Below are 26,358 nucleotides of genomic sequence, written 5' to 3' on the forward strand. Positions count from 1 at the left end.
CACAAACAAACAGAGAGGGCGAGAGAGAGAGAGAGAGAGAGAGAGAGAGAGAGAGAGAGAGAGAGAGAGAGAGAGAGAGAGAGAGACTCACACATTGAGAGGGGAGACGGTCTGAGAGTACGCCAGATTGAGCAGACGAGGCATATTTCGGGCGCACATTAGGAGTGCGTAAAACCGCAGGAGCACAGAAACATCGTACCCGGTGATTGTACGTTGGATAATACGAGTTCAGAGTCTGACTTGTCGACTTTAATTGCGTCTGCTTACAGGAACTGCCCTATGATTTCAGCAACCTTCAGTTTTCTGAATGGACGCGCTGGGAAGCTTCTCCGGTGACATGGAAATGCGCGTTATTGAGCGTGTATCCGGATGCTGAGGACGACCGATCCGATAAGTCAATTCCAGCTTTCATTTTAGGAGTTTTTGAACTCTCTTTTCCAACCGGCTACAATATGGAGGGCACCAGCTTCCAGCCCCATCCCGGACTTCAGCAAACTCTGAAGCAGTTCCATCTGAGTTCCATGCGCTCTCTCGGAGGACCGGCGGCGTTCTCCGCTCGGTGGCACCAGGACTCCCTCTTCGGCAAAGATGGGAAATCCGCAGAGTTGATGCTCTCCCTGCCTGCTCAGACACCCCCGGTGATGTCCGGTCCACTTTTCATCCCCTCCGACCGCTCCACGGAGAGGTGCGAGACGGTGCTGGAGAGGGAGCCCATCTCCTGCTTCGTGGTCGGCGGCGAGAAGCGCCTGTGCCTGCCGCAGATCCTCAACAGCGTCCTGAGAGATTTCTCCCTCCAGCAGATCAACTCGGTGTGCGACGACCTCCACATCTACTGCTCCAGGTGCACGGCGGACCAGCTGGAGATCCTCAAAGTGGTGGGGATCCTGCCCTTCTCGGCGCCGTCCTGCGGGCTCATCACCCAGACGGATGCTGAGCGCCTCTGCAACGCGCTCATCTACGGCGGTACGTACCCTCCTCATTGCAACAAGGAGTTGGGCTCCTTGGAGTTTGAGAGAACCGAGAAGAGCTTCAAAGTCTACCACGAATGTTTCGGCCGGTGTAAAGGCCTGTTTGTCCCGGAACTGTACAGCGGTCCGGCGGCCGCCTGCATCCAGTGTATGGACTGCAGACTCATGTTTCCACCGCACAAGTTTGTGGTCCACAGTCACAAGAGATTAGAGAACCGGACAGTCCACTGGGGCTTCGACTCGGCCAACTGGCGAGCTTATGTGCTCTTAGACCCGGACTACACCGGCAAGGAGGAGAAGAGTCTGGAGCAGCTGCTGAAAGAGTTAAAAGGAAAATACGATCTGACGGCCAAACTGTCCAGTAAACCCTGCAGAGTAAGTCACTCCTGTTTCACCTTGTTAGAAGCTCTTTCTTTTTATATTTGAGTGTATCTGTGGATATTTCAACAGCCTTAGGCCTACTACAGCATCTGCATTAATTAGCATTAATTTTAAGAGGACCTCTATCTCATTATGACTGCCATCTTTGATTGATTGTGTGCATCTGTCCCAGTGTTGCCAGTTTTTATTAAGTTATCATTCACATCACATCTCATCTCTCTGTACCTGTTCTGTCTTCTCCTTCGCCAAGCACAGCCTCACTCCCACTCAGTGTGTGTGTGAAAGAGGTAAGCGTGAAGCCTCTAACATCAGCCTGACACCCCTGAGCATCCATCCCATCATCTGAAACTCCCCCCCAACCCAACCCCCAGGTTACCCAAGGGCATCTGCATTATGATAAACGGAGTCCCTGTGATATATTTTATGAGTGTGAGAGAGCAGAGGGGGGCAGGGAACCCCATTATGGTGCCACGAGGTGGGGGAACGGGATAAGAGTTTAATGAGGTTTGGAATATGGAAATGTGTGTGTGTGTGTGTGTGTGTGTGTGTGTGTGTGTGTGTGTGTGTGTGTGAGTGACAAGAGGTTGCGGCTGGTCAGGATGGGATAAGATGAGAGTGTGTGTGTATTTGTGTGTGTGTTGTGGCTCCTTTTGCGTGGGTCTTAGATGTTTGTTGCGGACAAAGGGCCAGGAGACGAGGAGGCTGTTCCTTCGTCACACAGCAGCTGCTGTGTGGGACTCTGCTAATGAGTGGACATCTCTGTATGCATCACCATGGCGCTGCTCCAGTCTGAACAGGAGCCAGGAGATGTCTCATAGGGAAACCTCAGTACTCTGTTTGAAAAAAGCAAAGTCTCAGAGAAAATGTTGATGGCTTTTAGAAAAATGTCTGAAATGACAACAGGAAGATGTGACAGAAGAGAGGCGGTTGATTTGTGTTTCCTTCACAAACTGGAAATATCTGTTTTCGTCTATTTAAAAATTATTCCTGCACTTGCGGTTAACGTCTTCCTGGAGTTTCTATATTTCCTCAAAATGGTGAGAGTCTTTCAGTGAATGGGATGTACACAGGGCCCGAGCATCATGGAGGCAGCGTAGTGGAGGGGGCAGTGCATGTTTGCTGTGGTTCACTGTCAGTCGTGTCCCAGTTAGCAGACAGGCCTGGTCCTCAGGGAGCGGCACACCAGCACTCTCCCATACATCAGCCTGACAGGCCAAGCTGCCGAAAGGCCGGACCGGGGCTCATAGAGCGCGTTTGGCTCGCCTTAGCCATGAAATAAAAACACAATGTTATCGGTGTGCCTCAGCCTCCCTCTAATGTCAGAGTGTTTTATTAATAAGAGACAGCCTCGAAGGTTACCTCCTCTGTCCGTATCATCTGTCTAGACTCCCACTTCATTGACTGTGGTTGGTGCAGATGCAGCAGAGCGTCGAAGAAGCTGCTGGGAAAATTATGGGCTTTATTCTGGAAAAGTTGTGAAATGGAGTTTTCCTGAGAGATTTAAGTGTAAATCACACTGATTTTAGTTTTTATCGATAAGCTGTGACCATACAAAGTGAAACATCAATCATTTTCAAAAAAAGAAGAAAAAAAAAACCTGCTTTCTGCTAGCAAAAGCAGAAGCCAGATCAGAGCGGGCAATGACACCAGCGAATCACTGCGTCTGTTTTGCATCAAATCCAACATTTGGTCATTTAGCGCTTTGCCTAATGTGCAGATGAGGGCAGATTGCAGAGAGGACGCTGCAGACTCTCTCATTCAGAAGATGCAGGGTGTGTGAGCCAGGCCTTGACATGTGTTTTCAAAGGGCCGTAACCTCTGACCTTTCCCCAAAGACACTGACCCAGCCTTCCCCCCATTCTTTTTACACTATCCAATCACATGCCCTTGTGTCCAGTCCACTGGCCAGATGGCTTTCTGATAAAGGACGGAGGGATATCCACCGGCTAGATAGCAGACATTGCTCTCAAATACAGCTTGATTCCAATTAAACATCTGCACATTGGTGCTGTTTGTCTGAAATCGACATGATTATTGCTCCCGATGTAAATTTTTATGAAAATTTTGAGTCAGATTCAAATGACTTGCTCCATTGTGCTGAACCGTGCATGAAATAATTCAAATATTAACTTTCCTGATTAGCATGGAAATCTTCAAGAAAGAGGATTGGAATTGAAAAAAAAAAACTTTTTGCAGGCCAAAGTCAAATACTTCTGAGCATTACCGGAAAAAAAAAAAATCCCTAAGAAGTGAGGGCAGTACGATCAATCATCTGACTGAGTGGAGAGTAAAAGGAGACTCTGGAGAACTGTGTAGACCCTTGTTAATGGAATGGATATTAAAATCAGTCAACTGAGGCAAATTTATGCCATTTCTCATCTCTTTGTTCTCCTCACTCGATGCAATTAGCCTCAAACCTGGAGTAAACCAAAGTGTGTGTCGAAGGCTAAACGGTGGTGTGTTTTGCTTATGAGCTGTTATTAAAAGTGAATAAATGAATGGGAAAAAAATCTCTCTACCTTTTTCTTTTTACTATCTGCTAACAGTGCGTATATCTGCTCTTGTGTGTGGGTGTCTTTATGTATAGCGAGTATAGTGTGTTTGCATGTAAACAGGCAAGTGTAATGACTGGATCAGCTGTGTGAGCCAGATTAAAATGAGCTCACTGCCGGCTCATTTCCATTCCCATCTGTCTGCTGACCTCTGGGAAGCCCTGAAGAATGACATAGTGCATCTCTTTGGTCCTTGATGGGCCTGTCTGACCCAGCCAGCTAAGACCCAACAACCCACCCACATCACCCAGATAAACACAGAGTGAGTCGCTTTTAATACCGATTTAACATATTTCTCTAGCTCACTGCCGGTGCAGCAAATTCATGATCTAGTTGGATTTTAGCTCGTCTTTTCCTACTAGTCTTTCGCTTGGAGATATAACTCTTTTGTGTGTAGCCGCCTGAGCCCCCCCTTCACTCCCCAGTGACCACCCCCATCTCAAAAGACCGTCACCTCCTCTCTGCAGTGGCTGCTGGCCGGAGCTTCTTTGGCCAAAGCAGGGGACGGTGTGTCGAGGCAGAGGGGTGTCGGGAGCTCCCAGGGGTTGTGGCCTCCATTCTAGCGGCGATGACCCCATGTTAAAAGGGTGTCAGCTGGAGTTCTGTCATGGGTAATGTCTGCTAAAGACCTGCCGCCTCCTTTGTTTGAGGGCCAGGCTTTCAGAGGCTGTGAAGTGCAGCATTTTCTCTTTGTTTGTGCCGTGTTTCTTTGGCTGCAGTGCGGCTGGGTCCGTAACCTCCAGCCTCTCCCAGGGTGGGAAATCCACGCTCGTGAGTTTGCTATGTCACCAGTTTCCTGGTTGTGTGCTCCAAGACAGATTGGAGCCCGTGACGGTGTCTGCATGTCTGATAGAGATAGGCCTGGGAAATCATTCAGCATCATCATTATTGGACCTTCAGCGGAATGATACTGCAATTATGCGATTACATTGTGATATGTGTGTCGTCCAAATTAATAATTGCTGAAAAGCTGGAGTTAAATAAACAAAAATAGGTCAGTTTAAATTTTGGTTTGATCTAATGCAGAGTTTTGTCTCAAGGAATGGCGTAAATATTTTTCAGACAGATTCTTTTATATATGACTAATGAATGCATTCCATGCTTTATATCAATGCTGGTAATTAACCTTATTAATTAAGGACATTTTTTCATATTGTCTTTTGCACACAGCTGTGCATGTATGCTTGAAATGTGACAAAAATGTATTACAATATTTTTAACACAAAACACCTATAAATATAATGTGATAAAAGGAGTAGTCAAAAAGCTAACAATGCCACAGTTTTAAAATTCTACTATACCGTATTCACAATCTCCCAGTTCAGTAGCATTAACATCACAATGGACTTAATGTATTCACTAGTAAAAAGCAAAGGTGTCTGTGATACCATATAATTACCCCGTCAATATTGTATGACTACAGTGTATAATGTGTAATTAATCTTAAGCAGTGCATCGTACTATGTGAAAGGATATATGATTTGAATGTTAAAAAAAACCTCTTTGTAGAATCTGTGATCAGTTACCCAGAGTTTTAAAAAATGTAGTGGAGTAGTCTAGAAATACTTCAAAATTGTACTCAGTTTCAGTAGTTTTTTAAATTTTCACTGCTCTATGTTTGACATTTTATAGCACAAAGTAAAATAGCAAATATAAATTAGAAAAAGGACAAATAAAATGCATTTACAAACTTGTGTACACACTGTAGTGTGTTAATTAGATTATTTAAAAGCCCCGAGGCTACAAAAGCACACATTTCTGGAATATCAGACACTGAATATTGCCTGTTTCTATTTCGGATCATTTCATGTGGACAGTGTTTCGCTCTGTTCCTCTGTAAACCTCGATGACACAGCACAGTGCTAATGTGTGAAAGACTTCTTGTATAACTCGTGGAGTGAGGGAGGACGATGATTAGTGTTGATCAGTGATGATGAGATGAGGGAGGAGATGAGCACTGGCTGTGACTGCAGTCAACAAGCCAGTCAGTCCGTCGGTCTGTTAGTGGCAGAACAGATGCCTGTATTGAGTTAGTGTTATTCCACAATCATCATCAATTCCTCCTCGATCACCTCCTGATTTCCAGCTCTGTGATTAAGAGTCAGGCCCATCTGGTGCAGAGACAGGAAATCCTGGAGTCTGCATCTGCTTCTGGCTGAGCTACTAAGCTGCTGCAGTCAGGGGGTTTAAACTCTGATAATCCTACAGAACTCCTGGAATGCAGAGACCATAGTGCACATCAAAACCGTCATCTTCTCTGGACAGCATTTTCAGGAACACAGTTAGACTCAGCCACGGACTTTCTCCTCCTTCTCTGGCCCACTCAAAGCATCCTCACAATTTATAGCCAGTCCCTCTAGAATTTTCTAATTAGAGCATGAATTAGATATACTACAGAGAGTGCATTACATGGAGAAACCAACAGTGCAACTGCACATACCAATTCAAGGGCTTGTCTGATGAGACTTCGGGGGCCAAAAGACACAGGCAGCATTGCAATATTTATCCCCTTAAATTTTCTGCCTTGTTTCTCCTTAATGACCTGCAGCTCGAAGCGGCAGAACTGTTAGACCACATTGGAGATGTGCTAATGGAGCTCCAGCCAGAGCAGAAGTAGGCCCTGCTGGTGCCATATGACAAATCGGCATGCTGCTCTCGCCTACAATCCGCCCACCTACCACCTTCAAAGCTATCAGGAGGATTAGCTCACGCAGCTAAACCAAACAGACTGCTCAGTGTTCAGACAGTATTTGGTCCAAATCTTGTTCGTGCCTCCTGTTTTGATGGCTAGCAGATCACAATCGGGGGGCTGCTATCGGTTCACTTGCAACTGGTGCAGTGCCAAGTTGCTGTACAGTGCTGTGGCTGCGGGAAAAGGAATGTTTTAGGGATTTACACGACTCCCTTGCTCTTTGGGATATGCATAATTTATTTTAGGATTAGGATGGTTTAGATTAACTTTGAATTCTCTGCTGAGTTCAGAAGACGGTGAGGGAGAGGAGACACGGAGGGGTGTGAATGTACTTCTGTCTTCGTGCGGTTGTGGCATAAAAGCTCCGACTGTGGAAAAAAAAAAAGGTTGCCGTTCCAGACCTGTTTTGTATATGTTTCTGCGTGTGGGCAGGCACGGACCACAACATTTGGAAGGCCTCTCTCAGACTCCACACACTCAGAAAGGACTCGTCCTCAGTCAGAGTCTGCTCCGTACGCTTGTGATTGGAGGGCGCCTGTGGTTGCTAAGCAGAGCTGCTCTTCCTGTGCTAAATAAGAACTTCGTGCTCTCTGGCTGGCGAGCTCAAAGAAGCGCGCCAGAACACACACACACACACACACACACACACACACACACACACACACACACACACACACACACACACACACACACACACACACACACACACACACGCACAGACCTCACAGTGCAGAGACCTCGTACAGTACAGAGACCTCACCCTCCTCCATTCATTGCCCATCCTCTTTCATTGTGACCTCCGCGCTGTGACTCGACAACTCTCTCCGCCTCCTCCTCCTCCTGCTGCTTTCCTGCTTTCCTTTCTCCATCTCCTCCTCCTCCACTCTGCATCGCACGCACTTCTCCCACAGGTCAGCGCCGCGCAAAGCTCCCCTCTCCATCACCGAGACCTCCTTGACTGACACCTCCTCTGCCTCGCCGCCATCGCTCACCTCCTCGGTTTGACACCTCCTCGACCCCTGTAGGACACACACCGATAAAGACACAGACACAGGCTCTCCTCCTCTCCTCCACTGAGATCTCCCACTGCACTCCCCCTCACACTGCATTATACTTAGATCTCCACCTCCACTGTAGTGAGCACATGCTGTATCAGTCTGTATTCAGACTGGCCTACATACAGTACGCCGAACATGTAGCGCTGCGCTGTTCCAGGGGTGTGAGGTCCCGCTTTGGAGAGATGAAAACTCACCATCCATCTTTAGTCTACACTTTTTTGATTCTAGATAGATAGATAGATAGATAGATAGATAGATAGATAGATAGATAGATAGATAGATAGATAGAAATGGAGGTAGTGCTACTTTGTCAGGATGACCTCATAACCATCCTCTAGGCTCGTTTCAAGAGCCCACTAAATGAACAAATTGAGTGGGATCCACATTTTTGGCTCTCTTCTGCTTTGCGCTGTGCTATTATAGATGACTATCATCTCCTGTATCTGCTGTGCCACCAGAATCTCAAAATGTGGTCCAAGAGCGCTGTGTCTTCTCTCTCATGATCTGCACATTCAAACCCTCGACAAAGTTTATTTGTCAGTTTTTCGTAGAGGTCAGAGCTCTTCAGTCATACGGCAGAACGCTCATTTGATGTTGAAAAGCTGCAAGCCCCTGCGTTGCTCTTCAGACCAGCTCAACATGCTTTCTTGCAGAGACGGAGCAATGCAGCATTGTCAGCAGGCACCCGTATCAAATGAATTCAGCACAGCTGTCCTAGCAGACTCCATTGCAGTGAGGGGATGAACGTTATTTATTCAGTATTACAGTCACCCCAGGATCCGTCATGGTCACTCTTTGCCACAACATCATCTGGTCAAGTGGACACTTTCCCTCTCTTTGACCTTGCTGGATTTGTTTATTACAATGCACTGCATCCCGCTAAAGAGCTGACCGCCGCCTGCCCCACCCAACGTTCACTTTCTCTCTATTTCAGTACAGCGGGGTCCACATTTAAAAAGACAGGCATAAAGACGGGCCGCCGTTGCTCACATGCTGAGCACACCTCCCCGCACTCCCCTCCTTTTTTGCAGGTGTCTAATAGTTGCAAGATTGCCCCGCGCTGTGCTTGCTGCGCCGGCTGCTTAGGAGGGCAGCCTGCCTCCCTCGCGCTTGTGGCGTTGACAAGCGTCTGGCTTTATTTCCAGCCAGTCGACGAGCGCAGACGCAGACAGCCATGCCCTGAAATAGAGCAGGCCCACCCTTTATCCTATAATGAGGGGACTATTATAAGCCTTGTGTCTTAAGCAGTGTATGGCCCATGTCAAGAGAAGAGCTACTACACACATCATCTTAAAAAAACGTCAAGCTGCTTTTCAGATTATCATCAAAATGAAGTAATCACCTCTCCTTTTGGCACCAACAGCCTTAATCTGCAGCCCAGGAGTGTGTGTGTTTTAGTGCAAGGTCGTGTCACCTTTGATAATCTGATGAAACCGTCTGCTCGAGTAGACGAATGGAAAAATATGAAAATGACATGACAGATTTGAGCTGAAAAATATTGCCACGACACAAAAGAACGAGATATTCTGACGATAATCAATTCACTCATGACCTTGTTACAGTCAGTTGTGTTGAACCGAATGCAGAGATGATCGTCTGGTCGTGGCATCTGTCCTATATGGAATGTATGAATTATTCCAGGGGTAATAACAGGGCATTGTTGGTGCACTCATCCTCACAAAGACGCCCATCTCTGCATGTCCATATTTAATTCACCCCTTTCAGCTGCTCAACTGTACAGGCTGCTGATATAATGAGTCCCTCCAAAGAGATTAGTCGCCCTATCATCAACACAACTCCCTAATTTCTCTGCCTTTGTTGTGGGGCAGGCTGTAGTAAATGGGATAAAGGGGCTTGGCCGGACACAGTGGGAGGAAGTGGCTTTTGTGCTGCTAGCAGGTGCAGTGGAATGACAGCGGCTTTTTTTTTTTTGCGACCTACACGTGTACATGTGTGTGCGCAGCTCTGCGTCTGACTGGGTCAGGAGGGTACATGCTCCCCGAGTGCCGCTGAGATACACCAGGAACCTCTGGAGCTCGACTTGAACCCTCAATCACAGGGCTCCTCGGGGGTTTGCAGTAAATTCTTCAGGCGAATGGTTTTCTCTCCCCTTCCTCCTCCTCCTTTTTCTCTCTCTTTTTCTGCTCACATCTGGTGAACAGCGCTAGCACCCCTGTCATCTTTTACTGCGTTGAGGTCATTTCCACCCTATCGGTAAAGTGGAAACACATGATGTGCAGGGTTCGGCCTTAATGGGGTGGGGCTGGCATGGACCAGCACTGACACAGCTTTACAGCCAAGTACTGCCAGAACGGCCTCACTGTGGAATGCCTCCAACTTCCAAATTAAAGACATTTGGACTAAACAATGTTAGAATACTCGTGTTTACCCGTTAAGAATACCTAATAGAAATAAACAGCTATTTTACTTGAGCAACTTTTTTTAAAACACGGGGGATGTTGACTTGTTTTTTCGGCAATGTTTGGTTTAAATGTTCTCTGCAGTGAGATGGAGCTCAGCCTGCAAGAACAGAGCCGAGCAAGTCATTCATGACACTTTGAAAGTGCAAAAACCAAAAAAAAAATAAAGTCCAAAAATGACTAAGTATTGTTTGGACTTACAGAAGGGTAAGCGCATTATGAATACCAACTCCGGAAGAATCCTTTTGGAGTTTCTCTTCCTCTGTTCCAAGTTTTATTTATGCTGTAAAACTCTCCCCTTCCCACACTCTCTCCTTCTTAATCACATTATTGATTCCAACTGGTGAGCTGGAGAGTTGGGTACAGACTTCGCCACATGCTCTTGATAAAGGGTGCGTTCTCAAGTTTAATTGGGATTCTCCTTTTGTAGCAATGTGGATTTCCTCGATTCCGTGTCCTGCCGCACCACTCTTCCTAAAATATTTCACAGCACAGCTCGCAGCGTTTGTCATTCTCGGAGATGAGCTTGTGTCATTTGTGAAAACTCAGCTCTGCCTTCTGACACATTTTGGTTGATTTCTTGACAGTGCATCATTAGTATCACATTCATCCTGTCTGGCTTTTTTTTTTTTTTTTTGCTGCTTTTACAGTGCACAGATATGTAATTCTTTCTAGCCTTCTACCAGTCTTTTTTTCCTTTCTTTCTTTTTGTTGTTGTATTGTAATACAATCGGTGCTCTATTTGCAGTGATTTGAACAGCTAAAAACATTTTGCCACACTGAGATAATTTGCTGCTCAAGAATCTCAGTGGAATTAGCAGTTTTAATGGAGTTTTACTGCCTCGCTACATGGATCTCAATGTGTCTCCAAGCAAATTCCAGTCACACTGTGGTTTCCATTTTGTGGTAGACAGAGCTGCAGTGTAAAAAGGGGTGGGCTACAGTCAGTCAGTTACTGCTGTCTGTGGGTAGATTACAGGCAGGCAGACTGGCTGCTCCGAGCAGCTGCATGGATTTTTATTCCTGCTGTCCAACAGGACTCCATCATAGACTGCAGCAGCTCTCGTTATTGAGGGCACACACTCCTGTGCTGCATGCCTCTGTCCTCATTACCTCTGCAGCAGCTTTAGCTCTTTGCCTTTGTTCTCTCTCTTGGCTTGAAACTGGAGAATATGGAGAGAAGTGCTGAGGCTGCAGTTAGCTCGGCTGCCCACAACTTCTGCCGCACAGGAGAAAACATAGCACAGACAACCACCACCCCCCTAAGCCCTCTTGTCTACATATTTCCACAAAGCCAACGCACAGGGGATGCTCTAGTTTGATTCATCCTCTTGACTTGGATGTAGGCTGATTTGCTCGGTGCGTCTTACGTTCTTTTTTGTCGTCCTTTGCCGCCTGTGTCGCCTGTTGTGGAAAAAGGTGCGTCACTCTCGGGTGTATTTGTGTGTTGGCCCACTGACCAAATGCCCTCATGGCCAATCTGCTGTGTGAAAGGTCCCATAGACTCGTTCCTCAGAGGCGTTAAACAGCAGCCGCGCAGAGTGACTGGAGGGACAGTAAACTTTTATCACACTAATAACCTGCAGACACAGCTACCCTAATGGCTTAGGCAGCCATACCAGGGGTTGCCTGGAGGTCAGGTTGAATTGCAGGACATAAATGGTAGATTCCAACTGGTAGAACAAATAAAGGCAGAAGAAAAAAGAAAAGGGGCATCTGAGGTGAGCAGAAGGGGAAGAAAGTTGTTATTGGAAGAGCAGATAATCACTTAAATTGATTTGCAGTAAAAGGAAGCTATTGATTTGACTGCTCTTTTATAACAAGGCAATCCGTGGCCTTTTAACCCTCTTTCCCACCCAACTGCGCTCACTCTCAAACATTGGACTCGGTCCGAGCATGCCGTCAAAGGGCACAACTCCTACACAAGTGACAAGTGAGTGAAAAGATTTGAGTTTGCCCAGCACTTGGTGAAAACATTCGTCAGAGAAGTAGCTGTGCGAGAGGGGGGGATTTGTTAATGGAGTTCAAATCTAAACTTTTCCTCAGATTCCTCTCCCTCTGGCTGAGGTGGACGGGTCTTGAGAGTGTTTGTTTTAGGTGAAGTCAGTGCTGGAACAGAATGTTGTGAACCGCAGGCCAGACTGTGGTTCTGCGGTTCAGCTTCGACCTGAATGCAGACGGCTCTGTTTGTTTTGCTTCTCCGTTTCTCAGGGAGAATTTTAAACGCTGCCAAAGTCCTGCGCTCACACCCAAGGCACGCAAATAAAACCCCTTCACACACATGAAAAAAAATGTACCTGGGTGTAGTCACTACATCTGGACTTCACCACCACCCCGGCGTAGGGGTACGCATCCGTACATATCCCACTCTCATCTTGTAAAAGGGCTCTTTGGGAGATGAGATGGCATTGGATTGTTTCGGTGGCAGGATGTTTGTGTGTTTTGTTCCAAGCCTTTTCATAAATAGCCGTTTTTATGTTACTGAGGTCAACTGGTTTTACTAGACTAGAGAGGCAAGTCCAGAGGCAAGGAGGCCTCCCCGCCATCTGGCAGTCATAAAAGGGGAGCAGGAGGTTTTTAGTGGGGCTTTATGGGATGGTAGGGTGAGACATTGAGGGGAGGAGAGACAGAGTGGATGGTGGACTCTGGTTGCCCCCAAGCAGCAAAGCTTCCTCTGCAGTCTGAATGACAGGTCAGAAGTTCATTGCCTTTTTTTTCATCTTGCATCTGCCTTGTAAAGCGAAGGAGGTGACGGTTGGTTCAGAGTTCGAGGGCAAAGGAGAAGACGTCAACGTGAAGTTGTTATCGCTGCTGTGAATAAAGATGTATTCTGGGCGAGAGAGATCTGTGTTTTGATCTACTAGTTTGCTGTATTTTTAAAGTGCAGAAGACTGCAGCTCAGCGAGTGTGTTGGCTTGTTATGAGACGCAGAAGACCAGACCTGAGTCCTACAGATGGTGCAGAATTATGTGGCTGCGTAAACACTGGTGATTCAATGGCTTGGTGTTGTTTGGGTATGCGTCACCCTCTCAAAGCACCCTGCACGCCACAGAGTAACGGACAGTAAGTTGTTTTGTGTGACTACAGACTCTGGACTCGCTCTCCCTTTGTCCAGAAACAGCCTTATAATCAGGTGGTGGCTTTATTTTGTTTGCACATCCAACTTGTGGGAATAACAACATTGTTAAGCCATGAAAATACTGCAGATCGAGGCCAGTGAGATTCTCATGGAGATTTCAATGGTGAAGACACTCCTGAGAGCCTCAGTTATGATTTCTTTCCCAGTTTTTAAGAGCCTGAGCTGGAGCTGTCTGGACCATCTGAAGCTGGATGCTCTGCCTTATAGGTTTTCCAGAATGGGGTTATCATTGCAGAGGACTGGGCTGCTTTGCTGACTCTGGCACTGATACCTCCCATAGAGATTTCATTTGCTGTTATGCTGCAGCTGAGATGTGTTAACCCTTTAGCCCCTCCAAGATATTTAGGCACTAAGGAGCTACGACCAAACCGTTCCCTTCTGTACACTCGCACGTCACTGTATGTACGTATATTGGGTGTAATATGAGCCCATGCATTAAAAGCAGGAGTAATGTGTTTATCATATAAATTAATTATATCGCCCTCTTTCTCTCGCCAGTCTGGGGTTGGCTTTTCAGACCCTCTGCCGCTTCACACAGTCTGTATATGAAGAAAAAGAAAAGTGCTGACAGCAAAAGAATGAGAGCGTGTTTGGCAGGCACGCCCTTGTAGGTTTCTGTGTCACTCAACTCTATTAAATTTTTAATTGTTTCCTTGCCGTGGTATAGCGCTCAACATGGATCTGCTCAGTCACAAACTGTTTATGCCCAGTTCAACTCATAAAATAGGAGCGAAAGAAAAATTAAGGTAGGAATTTTTACTCATTAGGGTAAAAAACAGTAACCAAAGTACTGTTTTTCTCACACATTACCAATACACACACTGTATATATATATATATATATATATATATATATATATATATATGTAGAAATGATTATTATCGGCCAAACTCAAGTTTTGATAATAACAGTTCTATCCAACAATTAATTAATTAATTAGCCAGTCTCAGTTTTACCCACAGATTAATCAAAGGTAATGCTTCCATGCTACCACAGACGCCACAGTCTAACCTTGCGTAACAGCAGAGGTACTGTTATATAGTGACACCCTCAGTGGCATCCCTGTCATTCCAAAGTCCTTATTAGATTTATTGAAGTGTCTCCAAAAATTATCATGACAATGATATTAAATATACTTTCATTGCCAAGAACATTGATTGCACTTGACAAACTTTCAAGAAAGCATCAAAGGCACCTTCAAAAGCCGCCGCAGTGAAAGAATCCAGTCGGAGATTGAGACCGAGAGCCTCTCGACATACTTTATTCACTCACATTTTGCGTCACGTCAGTGTGTTGAGCGTTAAGAAAAAAAGCTCTGGCCCCTGATTGAGCGGCTGGAAATGAGGGACTCTGCTCTTGCTTTAGTGGTTCCGTCCACTGCAGTGATTCACAGGATAAAAATGTGGCCTGTGTCTCTTTAAGAGCGCTGGCCTGTCTGCAGAATGCATCAGTCCTGTGGAGCAGACACAGGCCAGCAGGAGGAGGGGGATGAAGGGAGGAGCATGGGGCTATGCGGAGGGAGGAAGGAGGACAGGAGGGAACAGCCGCAGTCTGGGCTTCCAGCCTCCTGGCTAGACTGCTGAAAGTTATTATTGAGTTCCTGTGTAGGGCCTCCCCTCCCTGTGGCATACTCCTCTGTGTTCACTACAAGGTAGACGGGGAGTACGGCAGAGGCAAAAAGAAAAGTTGGCATCCTCCCATGCCCCTTTGCAATGACCTTATATGCAACAAATAAAGGATAATTTTGTTTGATTCTGTGTTTTTGCAAGGGTGAAGCCTCTGAAAGCCTTGTAAGACTCAGGGAGCCGCCACACATGCTACAGCTGCTCGACAGCAGCTGAAACTGCGGCCCAGCTCGCTGTTGTCTTGAGTTACAATTTAGCAGACACGGCCTGTTTTCTTAGGAATTGCCTTAACTAGTCAAGACAAGAAGGTTGACTGCTTTCACCAATGAGAAAGCAGTGAACTAAATCCTCCACCGGCGTGCTAAGTGATGAGAATGATTCAAGGACAGGTGGTGGAAGGTCAACACTCCTTCTGTCTCCTTCAAATACCTTCGTTTGTACAGTAAATGACGCAGAATGAATGTTAAAAAACATGAATTAAAGCACAGTTATAGGACTGCAGGAGTTTTAACCTTTGTAGGAAAAGTTGGTTTGCGTTTTTGTTTGCAGGACTGCAGGTCTCAGAGATTTGCCGTGTGGTTAAAGGCCGTAGAGATTACATAGCTACATACATCATGCCTTCCACTCAGGTCTGTGCCTGCCTGCAACACTAATCCCTGGCCTGCCTTTCCCTTCAGCGGCTGCATTAGGGCCACGAAGCGCCTGCGTCCTTCCAGCTCAGCCCACCAAGAGAGAGACAGACTTTTATGTAATGCTCTGTCCGGTGTATTTGTTCTGAACCTGCTGTTGCTTTAAACAGGGCTCCCGCAGGTTAACAGTACCCAGCTGCTGCCTGTCCTACTGTACTGAACCGCCGTGGCTGTGGTCCACGAAAAGCCGGAACCCATGCAACACCTGGGGCTCGGCTGTTTCCCTGCACATATCTTCTGTAGCATGTCACATATGCGCCCTGATTAATCCCAGCATGTGCCTTCATTCATGGTCAGTGCGATCATTCGGCCTCTGTTTTAAAGCCGTCCCAGGCTGGGTTTGCAGGAAAGCTGGGCGAAGGGGGGAAAACCCTGGCGCTGAAATGGGTATTTTGTGGAGTTCTGTTTGTTGAGTCAGAGCTTAGTTGGGCTCTACTGTTATGTAGTTGCCATGGAGAAAAACACAGGCTCTTGTGCAATAAAATCATCCAGGAAAAGACATTTCCAAGAATTTTTCAGAGTGAAGAAACAGACGGCAAATTGCAGAATTCATGAGGTGCTGCGGTCCACCACCCACCCCTTTCAGCCCTCCATTTTAGAGCGCTCATATTCATTTTATGGAAGCTGCGAGGCTCAAGCCCTCTCACCTAATTACTTCTGTAAGCAGATATGTTTTCCTATGAATGGAGGAGGGAAACAAAACCAGTGTTTAAGGATGGAATGTGTGATCTTAGGAACGGATGTTGTGGGTGTTTTATCCCCTATTTCCCTTACAGACAATTCCTTGAACAAGTGGAAACAAGTGAAATGCTATTTGATCCCTGTCAGATATTACTGTACACCCAGTCTCACTGTGAGGCTGTTGTAAACTTGAGTTTTGCTTTTACTCTGCCAGCCAGAACAGAACATTTTCATGCCGTGACTCCTGATGTTGTTTTTAAAATGGGTTGACAGTTAATTGGTTGAACACATCTCTAACCCATTGGCTTTTTTCTATTTTTTTTTTTTGTCCTGGAGCTTTTATCCTCTTCAGTTACGTCAAGGCTCCTTATTGCTCTTTAATATGAGTTCTTTTGTTCTCACCATTTCCCGTCTAACTGAATGGGCCCATTAGCACATTTCAAAGACAGCCGTTCTCTGGTTGTGCTGCATTAGAAAATTACCGAGAATGTAATGCTGCAAAAATTATAGGATCTTAGGTTTTCAAGCTTACACACTAAATTTGAAGTTCAAAGCTAATTAAACAAAAGGAATGCTTTTTTAAAGCCACATCAGGTGTATTTAGCATTAAATTTAATGGTATTTCATTGTTTAATTGATAATAGGAGCGGCCTTGGTGGAGTAGAGATTAGGCTTTCTATCCTGGTGACCAGGAAGGCAGCATTTTAACAGAATGACCAGGATGGTATCTATAAATTTCAGCAGGATTTATTACCTCAGTTCAACCAATTAGCTCCCGAGCAATTTCTCAGGACGTATACTGTGTTGGTGAAATGACATCACATGGGACCCTGAGTGAGCAGTGACCCTAACTTCACCTCGCCCTCTCGCAGTTTTTATGGCCTCCTCCCCTAAATCCCCCCCCGACCCCACCTCCCTTCCCCTCACACCTCTTAACCTCTGGTATTCATCCCATTTTCATCTTTCCAAATAAACCTGCCACCTGCCCTCCTCTCCACTGACTGCTCAGGGGGGCATGTGGTCATGTGGCTCGGGTTACGGGGAAGGCACGGTGGCGCAAACCGCAGCTCAGCTAACCGGCGAGCTGCTTGAACATTTTGAAGCGTGCCCAACGCCTCGGTGGCTCATTGGTTACTTGGCTGTTTGTGATTTGTTTATAGCTGAAATTAGCCGTGTGTTACTGTGTGGATGGTTGATACTTCTCAAAGTATTAAATTATTTCACAGCAAGATGTCAATGAATTATTTATTGAAGATGAAATGTATTAGTACGGTCTGGAAATGGCCGGACGGCGGCTTTGGTTTGGGAAGGGCTTTGGGGTGAATCGACCGTTGCCACTTTGCTGATCCCCACAAGCCTTGTTAAGAAAGTGGTGCTGGACTTCATCGGTCAGCTACTTGCTCAATAATAGCTAACACAAGGAAGGGAGTCAGTCATTATGTTAGTATGGCCAAGTTTGCATTTTAACACCGAGAGTCAGAAGATGGTTTAAGAGATACCAAGCATGTGTTTGGACAAGCAAATTCTGCACAGATCCAGAAAGTGGACCATACTATCTCTTAACCTTGATGTTAGTTAAACCTCAACAATTCACATCCTCATTAAAATCTATGCTTGTTGTACAAGTCAGTGGAGCTGCTGTAGAGTCTGTAGGTTTATTAACCCACAGTGTAGGTTCGATAAATCCATATTTAGGCAATGGTAGTAACACCTACTTCTTTGGCACATCGATAGTGTCTTTGGTTCTGGTACAGCATTGTGTGGGTCGTGTTGGAGCAGAAATGATGGTCTCCTGTTGTTGTGTGGGTCTGAGTACTTTGTTGGTGACTCCTGGCTACAAAAGTTGTTGTGTGGTACACGCTTTATGAGCTGGTCTACAGACTGTAGACGTTACATTAAACAAACAAGACACTGTAAGGATTCAGTTCACTGCAGAACATGTCTGTACCGCAGTGGGTTCCCTTTATGCCCTGGAGAAAAAGTTGACCCCGTTCAAAAAAACGCTAAAACACACAACACTAATTTTAACACTGTGAAATTAGTGTAATTCATATCCAGCCCTTTTAGGCGCTGCCCTCAATGTTTGTGTTGTGTCGCCAGAAACTAGACAACGCCGTCTGCCGATGTTTCCCATGATCATCTTTGTTTATGCGGAGAAAAAGATTTACTACTAAAACATTATTCCGTCACCACACAGGATTGTTTTGCATCAGTATGGAGAGAAATATTTGAGTGTTCTGGAAAGACCTTTACAGTCGAGTTCAGTGTGATCAAACAACTGTCTGAGTTTGTCAGATACTAGAGTTGATTGAAATCAAAAGGTGGGACCTGCATGTATGGTAGTGCTTAGGCCGGGGTGTTGTAGTTGCAGCCTCTGACAGTTTGAGATGTGATCCTGCTCCTGACCTTCAGCTAAAATTATCTCCAATAAAAGCCCTATGTCTGCTGAAAGTCAGAGAAGGTAAAATTTAGAGCTGAATCCATTGACAAGTATTTTCCTGTTTTTGGTTTATAACAGACAGTTTAGCAAAGAAAACATTAACAAAACCATTTTCTGTGACTTCATGAACCATAAATAATTGATAGATTGATCTTAATATCTACGTACAAACCTATTCTAATACTGAAACTCTACAAGAAGACATCACAATGACAGCCAGATGAATTCCATTTGAAAGTCATGCAGGTTAATGGAAATGTAATTTTCCTCTCACCTCACAGGAATTTTGACTCATTTTGGCCCGCATCTTTTACGAAAGTGTACAAAACTGTGGAAAACATTGGAAACAGTTCAATATTGCATGATTAAATTTATTTCAGTTGATATAAAATGCTATCTGAGTTCTCGGGTCAAGTCTTTTATCCTCTGCAGCGGTTAACTCGGAGGTCTAGCCGTCTAGCTTGGCCTGTCAATCCAGGCTGGAGGTCTAGACCTGTTAACTAGTAGCTCTCATGCAACCGCTCTCCCTCCCCTCTGAGCTCACAGGCCTCCTCCTGTCCTGTGAGGGAGGAGCAGAGGAGTTGTCCAGTACCAGGTACTGCGAGTGATATAATGGTCTGAGTATTTGGAGCTGTTACTGTTTGGGTTTCGGAGAGGTTATCCAGTGACATTTTAATCGTCTTTCTGCCTTCTTTGCCGTGGCATTAGCATTAATCTGCAGGATTAATACTCAGCCAGTCAGTCACTGGACTTGCTGTCTTGTTGTAGGGCAGAGGGGAAGCTGGCTAGCAGTGAAAATGCAGTGCACACTTCCCTGCATACATGCTGCAATGTGCTTATCAACGACAAACCAAGGTTTACAGACTGGAGATATCAGCCTTCTGATGAGATGGTGGTTTGTTAACGCATTGAGCTGCCCGAGAAGGGACAAAGTTGTTTTTTATTGGTGACAAACCGCAGACTCGTATTTGTTTCTGTCTTTACTTTGCACAGAGTTTCAATTTTTGTCTTGGTTTTGGACATAAACCCCTGTTTTCTTGTTATTTTCCTGCAGTACACATTAAAGTCATGGAGAGCAATTCTCTGACCAAAAAAAGCTATTCAGATGTGTATGAAATCTGACAGAATGATATGACATTAATATCAGACAGATATGAAGTTTAAAAGATTAAGGCATTTTACTGATATTCCCGTTGAGTTGTATGAAGAATTGCTTTTTGAGGATCTCCAAGAGAAGATATTTCAACTGCTGCTGCTGCTGCTTTATGCAATACCAACTTAAAGCCTTTTTAAACGAAGTCCATTAATAGGCGAAGATATTTTGATGATTTGTTGAGCTTGCAGCTTGCAAAAGAAAGCGACCTTTGTTGAAATGTAATTATAGCAATATATGTGAAAATGTATTTGCAGGAACATATTTTCTGTTGAAACACACAGTTGCAACAGAACTGAAACAGCAATTTGTTGCTGCCATGAAATAGTCCTATTTATCTTGAATTCCTTTTTCTCGATTCCAGGAAATATTATGAACACAGATATTTCTAATTAATCTCAGCACTTCAAACTGAGCTGCGTTCGTTTTATATTTAGAAATCATTTCCTTGTTTGTTTAGGACATCAAATACGCTGGTCTTGACATCCAGCATCAGAGTTATTGAACCACAGCTGTGTTGTTTGCATTGTGGCTGAAATGTCCAAATGGTGGCATTAGTCATAGTGGTTTGTGCAGAAACCATTTATATTTGAATGATAGAATACCATTAATCATTTCAAGCAGTGTGAATTACAATCATGCCCCAAATTATTATATTAAGTTATGGTTGTAGATCATTTAAAACTCAGAAATTCATCACTGGCAGAGAATCAGATGAGGGTCAGTGCATTGCCAGGGGATTAAGCTTGCATGGCAAAGATGGCGTTGGCACTGCTGCACAATGGAGATCAAGTTCTGTGAAGGCACGCACACATGTATGAAAGTCAGGATACGGCCACAGATATGCTGTGAAATTTTCTGCAAGACTGTAGAATGATGTCGCTATAAAATATAAAGAGAGATAGACATATAGAATGCTTAAGAATTTCTCCATTTTAGATGTTGGAAATACTCCTTATAGCATGCCTGTCTGGAAACCATTTTAGCCACCCCGACAAAGACTTCCTCACAGCTTTGCCTTAATTCAATTCAAGAGCACATAGACAATCTGAATTACCGCTGTGTATTCCTGGCGTGGTGCATCTAAGACTGGCTGCTTGGAGATTTAATCACTGGAAGCTGCAAGCAACAGGAAACAGGAATAAAGGCTGCATTTGGATGACTAAATATTTTGTTTGCTTTAAGCCGAAAACAATTACAATAGCATGTTTTTGTACCCAAGTCGACCAAAACCAAAGTACTGTTTGGTTTGCAAATCTAATTTCCTCACTGATTCTCCTTTCTTCTCTTTTATTCGCCTTGTTCCTGAAAGTTGTGTGAATCTGTTCCCAGTAAGAGTTGATTTTATTCAAGATGGGTCGCAAATTAAACTCCATAAACGCGGAGTCTGCCGTTGCTTTCTCTTTTTCTGCCTTTCTCGTTAACCTTCATCCCCTCCGGCCTCCTGGTCAGCGCTGCAGCTGCTCCTACATTATAAGTGTGCTAAATGTTAATAGAAGCATAAAGGCATTGTGTTTGTGTGTGTGTGTGGTACATCTCAGCGAGTCTTTCTCAGCCTTTATTGGTTCATAGATACAGCCTTGCGTCTTCCCTCAGATCATGCAGTGGGATGTTTAATTCTCTTATTCAAATAGTGCAGCAGGGGGGCTCAAAACTATCTGCTGAACTTGGCGCTACATGCGTCTATAAATACACCAGTCACAGAGCACGTTTCATTACCTAAGATAACTTTGACTCACAACCATACCAAATGTGTTCATGCTAATAAAATATAATCTGCTGTGATATCTGTTCCCTGTCTTTTAGTGTAGGGTTTCCATGTCTGTTGAAATAACTTATGGGTCCTTTTTTACTGTGAGGTCATCCTGTGAGGGAGAGTGATTTGGACACCACTGTCAACGTACTGTAAGAAAGGCGGGCAGGCATGTCCCGTTGGTATGGTTGCCATGTTTGGACCTGAATTGGAATTCATTTCTCGTCATGCGGTACTACAGTAATCTTTCTTTTTGTTTGCCTCTCGCCCGCGAGATGATCTTTTCATGCACACACAGGCAATTTCGCTTCATTCAGGAGCAGGTTTTGTCATGGTGAGGATACCAGAAATGAATCTTGTCAGTAGGAGATTATGGAGAGTTAAGTGTGTCTTAATAGTTTTAATCCATATTTGGATGTGACGTACGGTGGCATTGAATGAAGTGAATTAAACCCAAAACAATACATGCACAGTGTGTCTTCACTGCCAAAAAAAAGAATCAATCTGATTTTTTCACTCTTCATACAAGTTACTTAAACAATTGTCTGCATTTTCAGGGTCTGAAATCCAGAAATATATATTTGTAAAATACCTGAAGTAATTTGCCTTGCTTTGGAAATGTATAAAAATATTCTTAGTGCTCTCGCAGATTTAGTCACTTTTGTTAAAACTAAAAGAATTGCTAACGGAGGTTACCCTTGCACATCAAAAGTTCCACTGTTATGAAAATCTAGTGAAAAACCTGCTTTCCCTTCAGTTCTGTGGAACATTCAGAGTGTTTTAGCTTATTTTTTGGCTTCAAGGTCTATAAATTTTTACTTTTTTGATTCACTTCAATAACATTTTTAGATTGCTGTAAATGCTGTCAGTAAACACTGCCTACCTCCTGTCCAACACCAAACACCAAACACATAATGGAACACATAATGCTATCAACTAGCTGGTGAACAGACTAGAGCATTTACGAGCGAAAAAGCAGGTGGAGGAGCCCAAAACAGAGCTAAAAGAAGAACAAATATTAGCCTTACCAGCTGTGTTGCTCCTTATGCAAACTACTATTGTGATCATAGACTAGTATTGTGTTTGCAGCTTCTGTCTGCTGCATAAAGTTGCCAATATTTGTACAGACTGAGATTACAAACATGGTGCAGATGATTCCACAGAGAAGTAACAGTAGTAATATTACTTTACAGAAAAAGAGAATAACAACTTTATGTCAAGAAGTGCACACATGGCCGAAAAAGTTGTTTCTGGATTCATTAGGTCTGCCGTAGAATAAATTTTCCTCACACCGTTCTCTTTATGAATGGCTGACTTCAGAGCACTTCTCTTCATGCTCTATTCCTGTGCCTTGCAGCCATACTGTGTGTGTCGAGCTGTGTGGATCTGTGAGATTTTCTACCTTTAGGAATAGCAGCTTGTCCTGCATCCATCTTAGACCTCATCAAGTCTCAATCCCAAAGACAATTAGGACAATCCAATAAGCTCTGCTGTAATGCTGACCTTATGCCAGGCCCTATGGCTGTCTTTGTGGGACCATACTGCCATGGCTCAGTTCGACTCACATAAATAAAATATCCTCGCAGTGGAAACAACAGAGACGGAGTAAATTGATGAATTAAGCTAAGATTTAGCGAGGGGAAATTGGAGCTTGGTCTGTATCTGTGTGGAACTGAGATGAAGTTTCAGTGATATTCTGGGCAGAGACCAATAATTTTCCCCCAGCTGCTACGAGGTGACCACAGGGCTTTATATAAATCAAGGGACTGCCGTTTTATTTATGCAGCGAGAGTTGAATAGAGAGCTCAAGGCATCCCTGTGACCATCCACACCAAACTACAGGGATCAGATTACTAAAACTAGTATTCTGTCACTTCCAACTAAGGCTGTTACCCGAGCGAGCCATGCCAGTTGGTGTGCCCTTGAGTGAGACAGCGCCCCACTAAGCACATGTCGATCTGGGGATTACATTCAGGGGTTTAGTAGGGGAAAGGAGGCCGTAATCTGAAACTGTTGTGTCTTGTTGCTGTGCACTTTTCTTAATGCCGTGCTATCATGCAGCATGCGTTGGTATTGTGTGACCGCTGCCAGAGGAAGTTCAGCTGGGGAAACTATATTTGTCTCGCCAGATGAGTGTCGCCCCATGTTTTGTTTCTTGATAATTTCATTTGAGGTTTTTCTTTTTAGTGCCACAACAGATGCTGGAGGTTTCGGTTTAGGCCTTTCATCGCAGCCGTCCTCTGTGCACGTGTGCAAAATATGAAACATGACAAAATTACATAAAGGGAGGGGAAGTTATAAAAAGAATGGCTCGACATTTTGGGAAATACACACATTCCCTGCTGATAGTTAGATGAAGATATTGACACTATTTACCTGTCTGCACAATAATTATAAAGCTGCAGCCCGCAGACATTTAATGTAGCTTAGCATAAACACTGGAAACAGGGGGAACTCCGAGCCAATCTGCTTACCAACACCTGAAAGCTCACTTACTAACGTGCTATAGCTTGTTTGTTTAGGTGGATGTTGTACTTGCTATAATTGGATAGAGGCCGGCTAGCAGTCCCCTCCTCATTCCAGTCTGTAAGCTAAGCTAAGCTGAATAACTGATGGCTGTGTCTTCATCTTTATCATTCAGATACAGTAAGAGAGAGTGGCTCAGTCTTCTTTTCTAACACTACAAGAAAGCAAATGTTCACATTTAACAAAAGGTTTTGGTTGATTAAAGCTTTTCTTGCAAATTTGGGCATTATTCCAATAACGTGAGACAGAGCAACACCCAGACAATCAGACAGGTAAAGTTGTTTCCAGAACTGTCCATCACATGCTTACAGTGTTACTGTGTGCCGTTTACCTATTAATAGAATGTTGAATGGATTCAGGAAACGTCTGCCCTCTTTGAACCCTGTCTGATTGCCTAGTAACGCCAGCAATCACAACTGTTCTCAAACTTCAGTTCAGCAGTGAGATGGCCACGCCTCAGCCACGCTCCTCACCGCCTGTAAATCCTGATACCTGGTTAACTCATCCTGTTTAAGTCTTATCCCTCTTCAATCTGCTAACGCTTCCCCCATCCCCTTCCCTGCCTTTCCATTCATGCTCTCATCCCGCCTCTCACATCCCCCTCCGTTCTCCCTTCCGTCTTTGGCATCTCTCCCTGATGGCAACTGGAGTGTGTGTCAAGAAAATATGAAAATTGTTCGCAACACGGACGCAGTGTTTAAAAAAAAAACAAAAAATAAAAAACGTTGCTGCTGAGTTTTTCCAAATATAATTGCGGATAATGTGACCACTCCAAGCTCCTTTTACCACCATCGTACTGAGATGTGAAAATATTGGACAGATTAATGAGAGGAAGATATATTTTTTGCTTTTTTTTGCGGTTTGGCTGAGCAGACACTTCAGTCAGCATTGTTGGAGGTGTTGTATTTGCTGAAACTTCCCTCTCAACAAACAAAGGTTAAAATGCCGTGATTAGAGATCTTTTTTAACATTTATTTTAAACCTCCTCGATACTAAACCCTTGTTTAGTCACAGAATTACTAAACCGGCGCTCGATAAACAAATACTGTTTATTAGCTCCATGTTCAAGTGAAAAAACAGTTCAATTGAAATCACGCTCCAGTTAGCACGATATCGACAAGTTATTATCCAAGCAGGTCAAACGCTGTGCGCTGGGAGCAGATATTGATATGTTTGCGATGTGCTGCGCGTCTGTGATTATCTGCCTTGCCAGCTTGAAAATAACCGGAGCCTATCCTTGTATTAGCATGCCATTATGTAGCACTAATTAAAAAATAAAGCATGTCTGCTCTTGCCCATCTGCTATTAGACCCTGTTTAGCCTACAGGTTTGCTTTGAACTGCTCCCTCATTACAGCGCCTCAAAGAAATATCATACAATAGCGAGTTGAAAAGGGCAATGCTTGAATGGACTCTGAAAGGGGAGGCTGTACTTGGCCTTCAAGTATACATTCCTTCAGCTCAGTGCTTCCTCTGTGGTCCCCCTCTCCTGGCCCACCCCCCTCCCACTCAAGACTCAGTTCCCACAGGGGACTCGGCCAAAGCAAACTCCTCAGAGGAAGTCTCCCTCACTCACCAGTGTGTATGTGAGAGAGAGAGGGAGGGATGGATGTCGTCTCCCGGCTCTGTGGGACCTGCGAGGCAGTAGGATGTGCGAGGAGCGTGTTATGACTCCGTGGCCATGCTATGTCTATGATGTGGTGGTGAGTAAAGCCCGTGCGGCTGCTCTCCTGTGAGGTCAGTGTCATATTTAGCCAGCAGGTCCCTTGTGGTGTCTGGGAGTGTCTGTTTTCTGGCTCTATTATGTCTAGTGCTCATAGCCTTCCTGGAGCTGCAAACCTCAGGGTAGAAATAGTACCAGACAGGCAGACATCCTTTGTCAGGAAAACAACAGTCACGTCAGTAATTACAGAGTCTGATTACACCAGAGCAGCAGTTCTTAGAATACCACCGGCCTTGAGTCAGGCAGGTGAGGGGTCGAGTCACCGTCGCGGAGCAGGACGCAGTCAGGAAAAGGTCTAGGTTAAAGGAATTAACCTACAGAAGCAAAACCAAACAGCATGCGATGCGTGTAATTGGGTTTGTGTGTAACGTAGTGACTGGTACGGCAGGTAAAAAAAAAATAAAAAAAAGACTGGTTAGACAGGTAGATATCTGTGAGGCGGTGAGACGGGAGGGGAGTGCCCAGACAAACATGTAATGTACACCTCAGGAAGTTTGAAACCTACAGTAGTACAGGCAGAACTCAAATAGGAAAGTGAGGAATTCATCTGTAACCTCTT

General features: G+C 44.7%; 1 protein-coding gene across 1 annotated transcript in view; it reads left to right on the forward strand.

Annotated features, from left to right (window-relative positions):
- The first annotated feature begins 97 nt into the window (after positions 1 to 97).
- The window catches only part of skib (v-ski avian sarcoma viral oncogene homolog b), a 32,389-nt gene continuing 6,128 nt past the window's right edge, over positions 98 to 26,358 (forward strand). The window contains exon 1 of the mRNA XM_022208009.2: positions 98 to 1,343. Within this exon, the coding sequence (XP_022063701.2) occupies positions 453 to 1,343 (891 nt within the window). The 5' untranslated portion in view covers positions 98 to 452. The remainder of the gene's footprint in view (positions 1,344 to 26,358) is intronic.

Source organism: Acanthochromis polyacanthus, chromosome 5 (assembly GCF_021347895.1).
Source record: "Acanthochromis polyacanthus isolate Apoly-LR-REF ecotype Palm Island chromosome 5, KAUST_Apoly_ChrSc, whole genome shotgun sequence".
NCBI lineage: Eukaryota > Metazoa > Chordata > Actinopteri > Pomacentridae > Acanthochromis > Acanthochromis polyacanthus.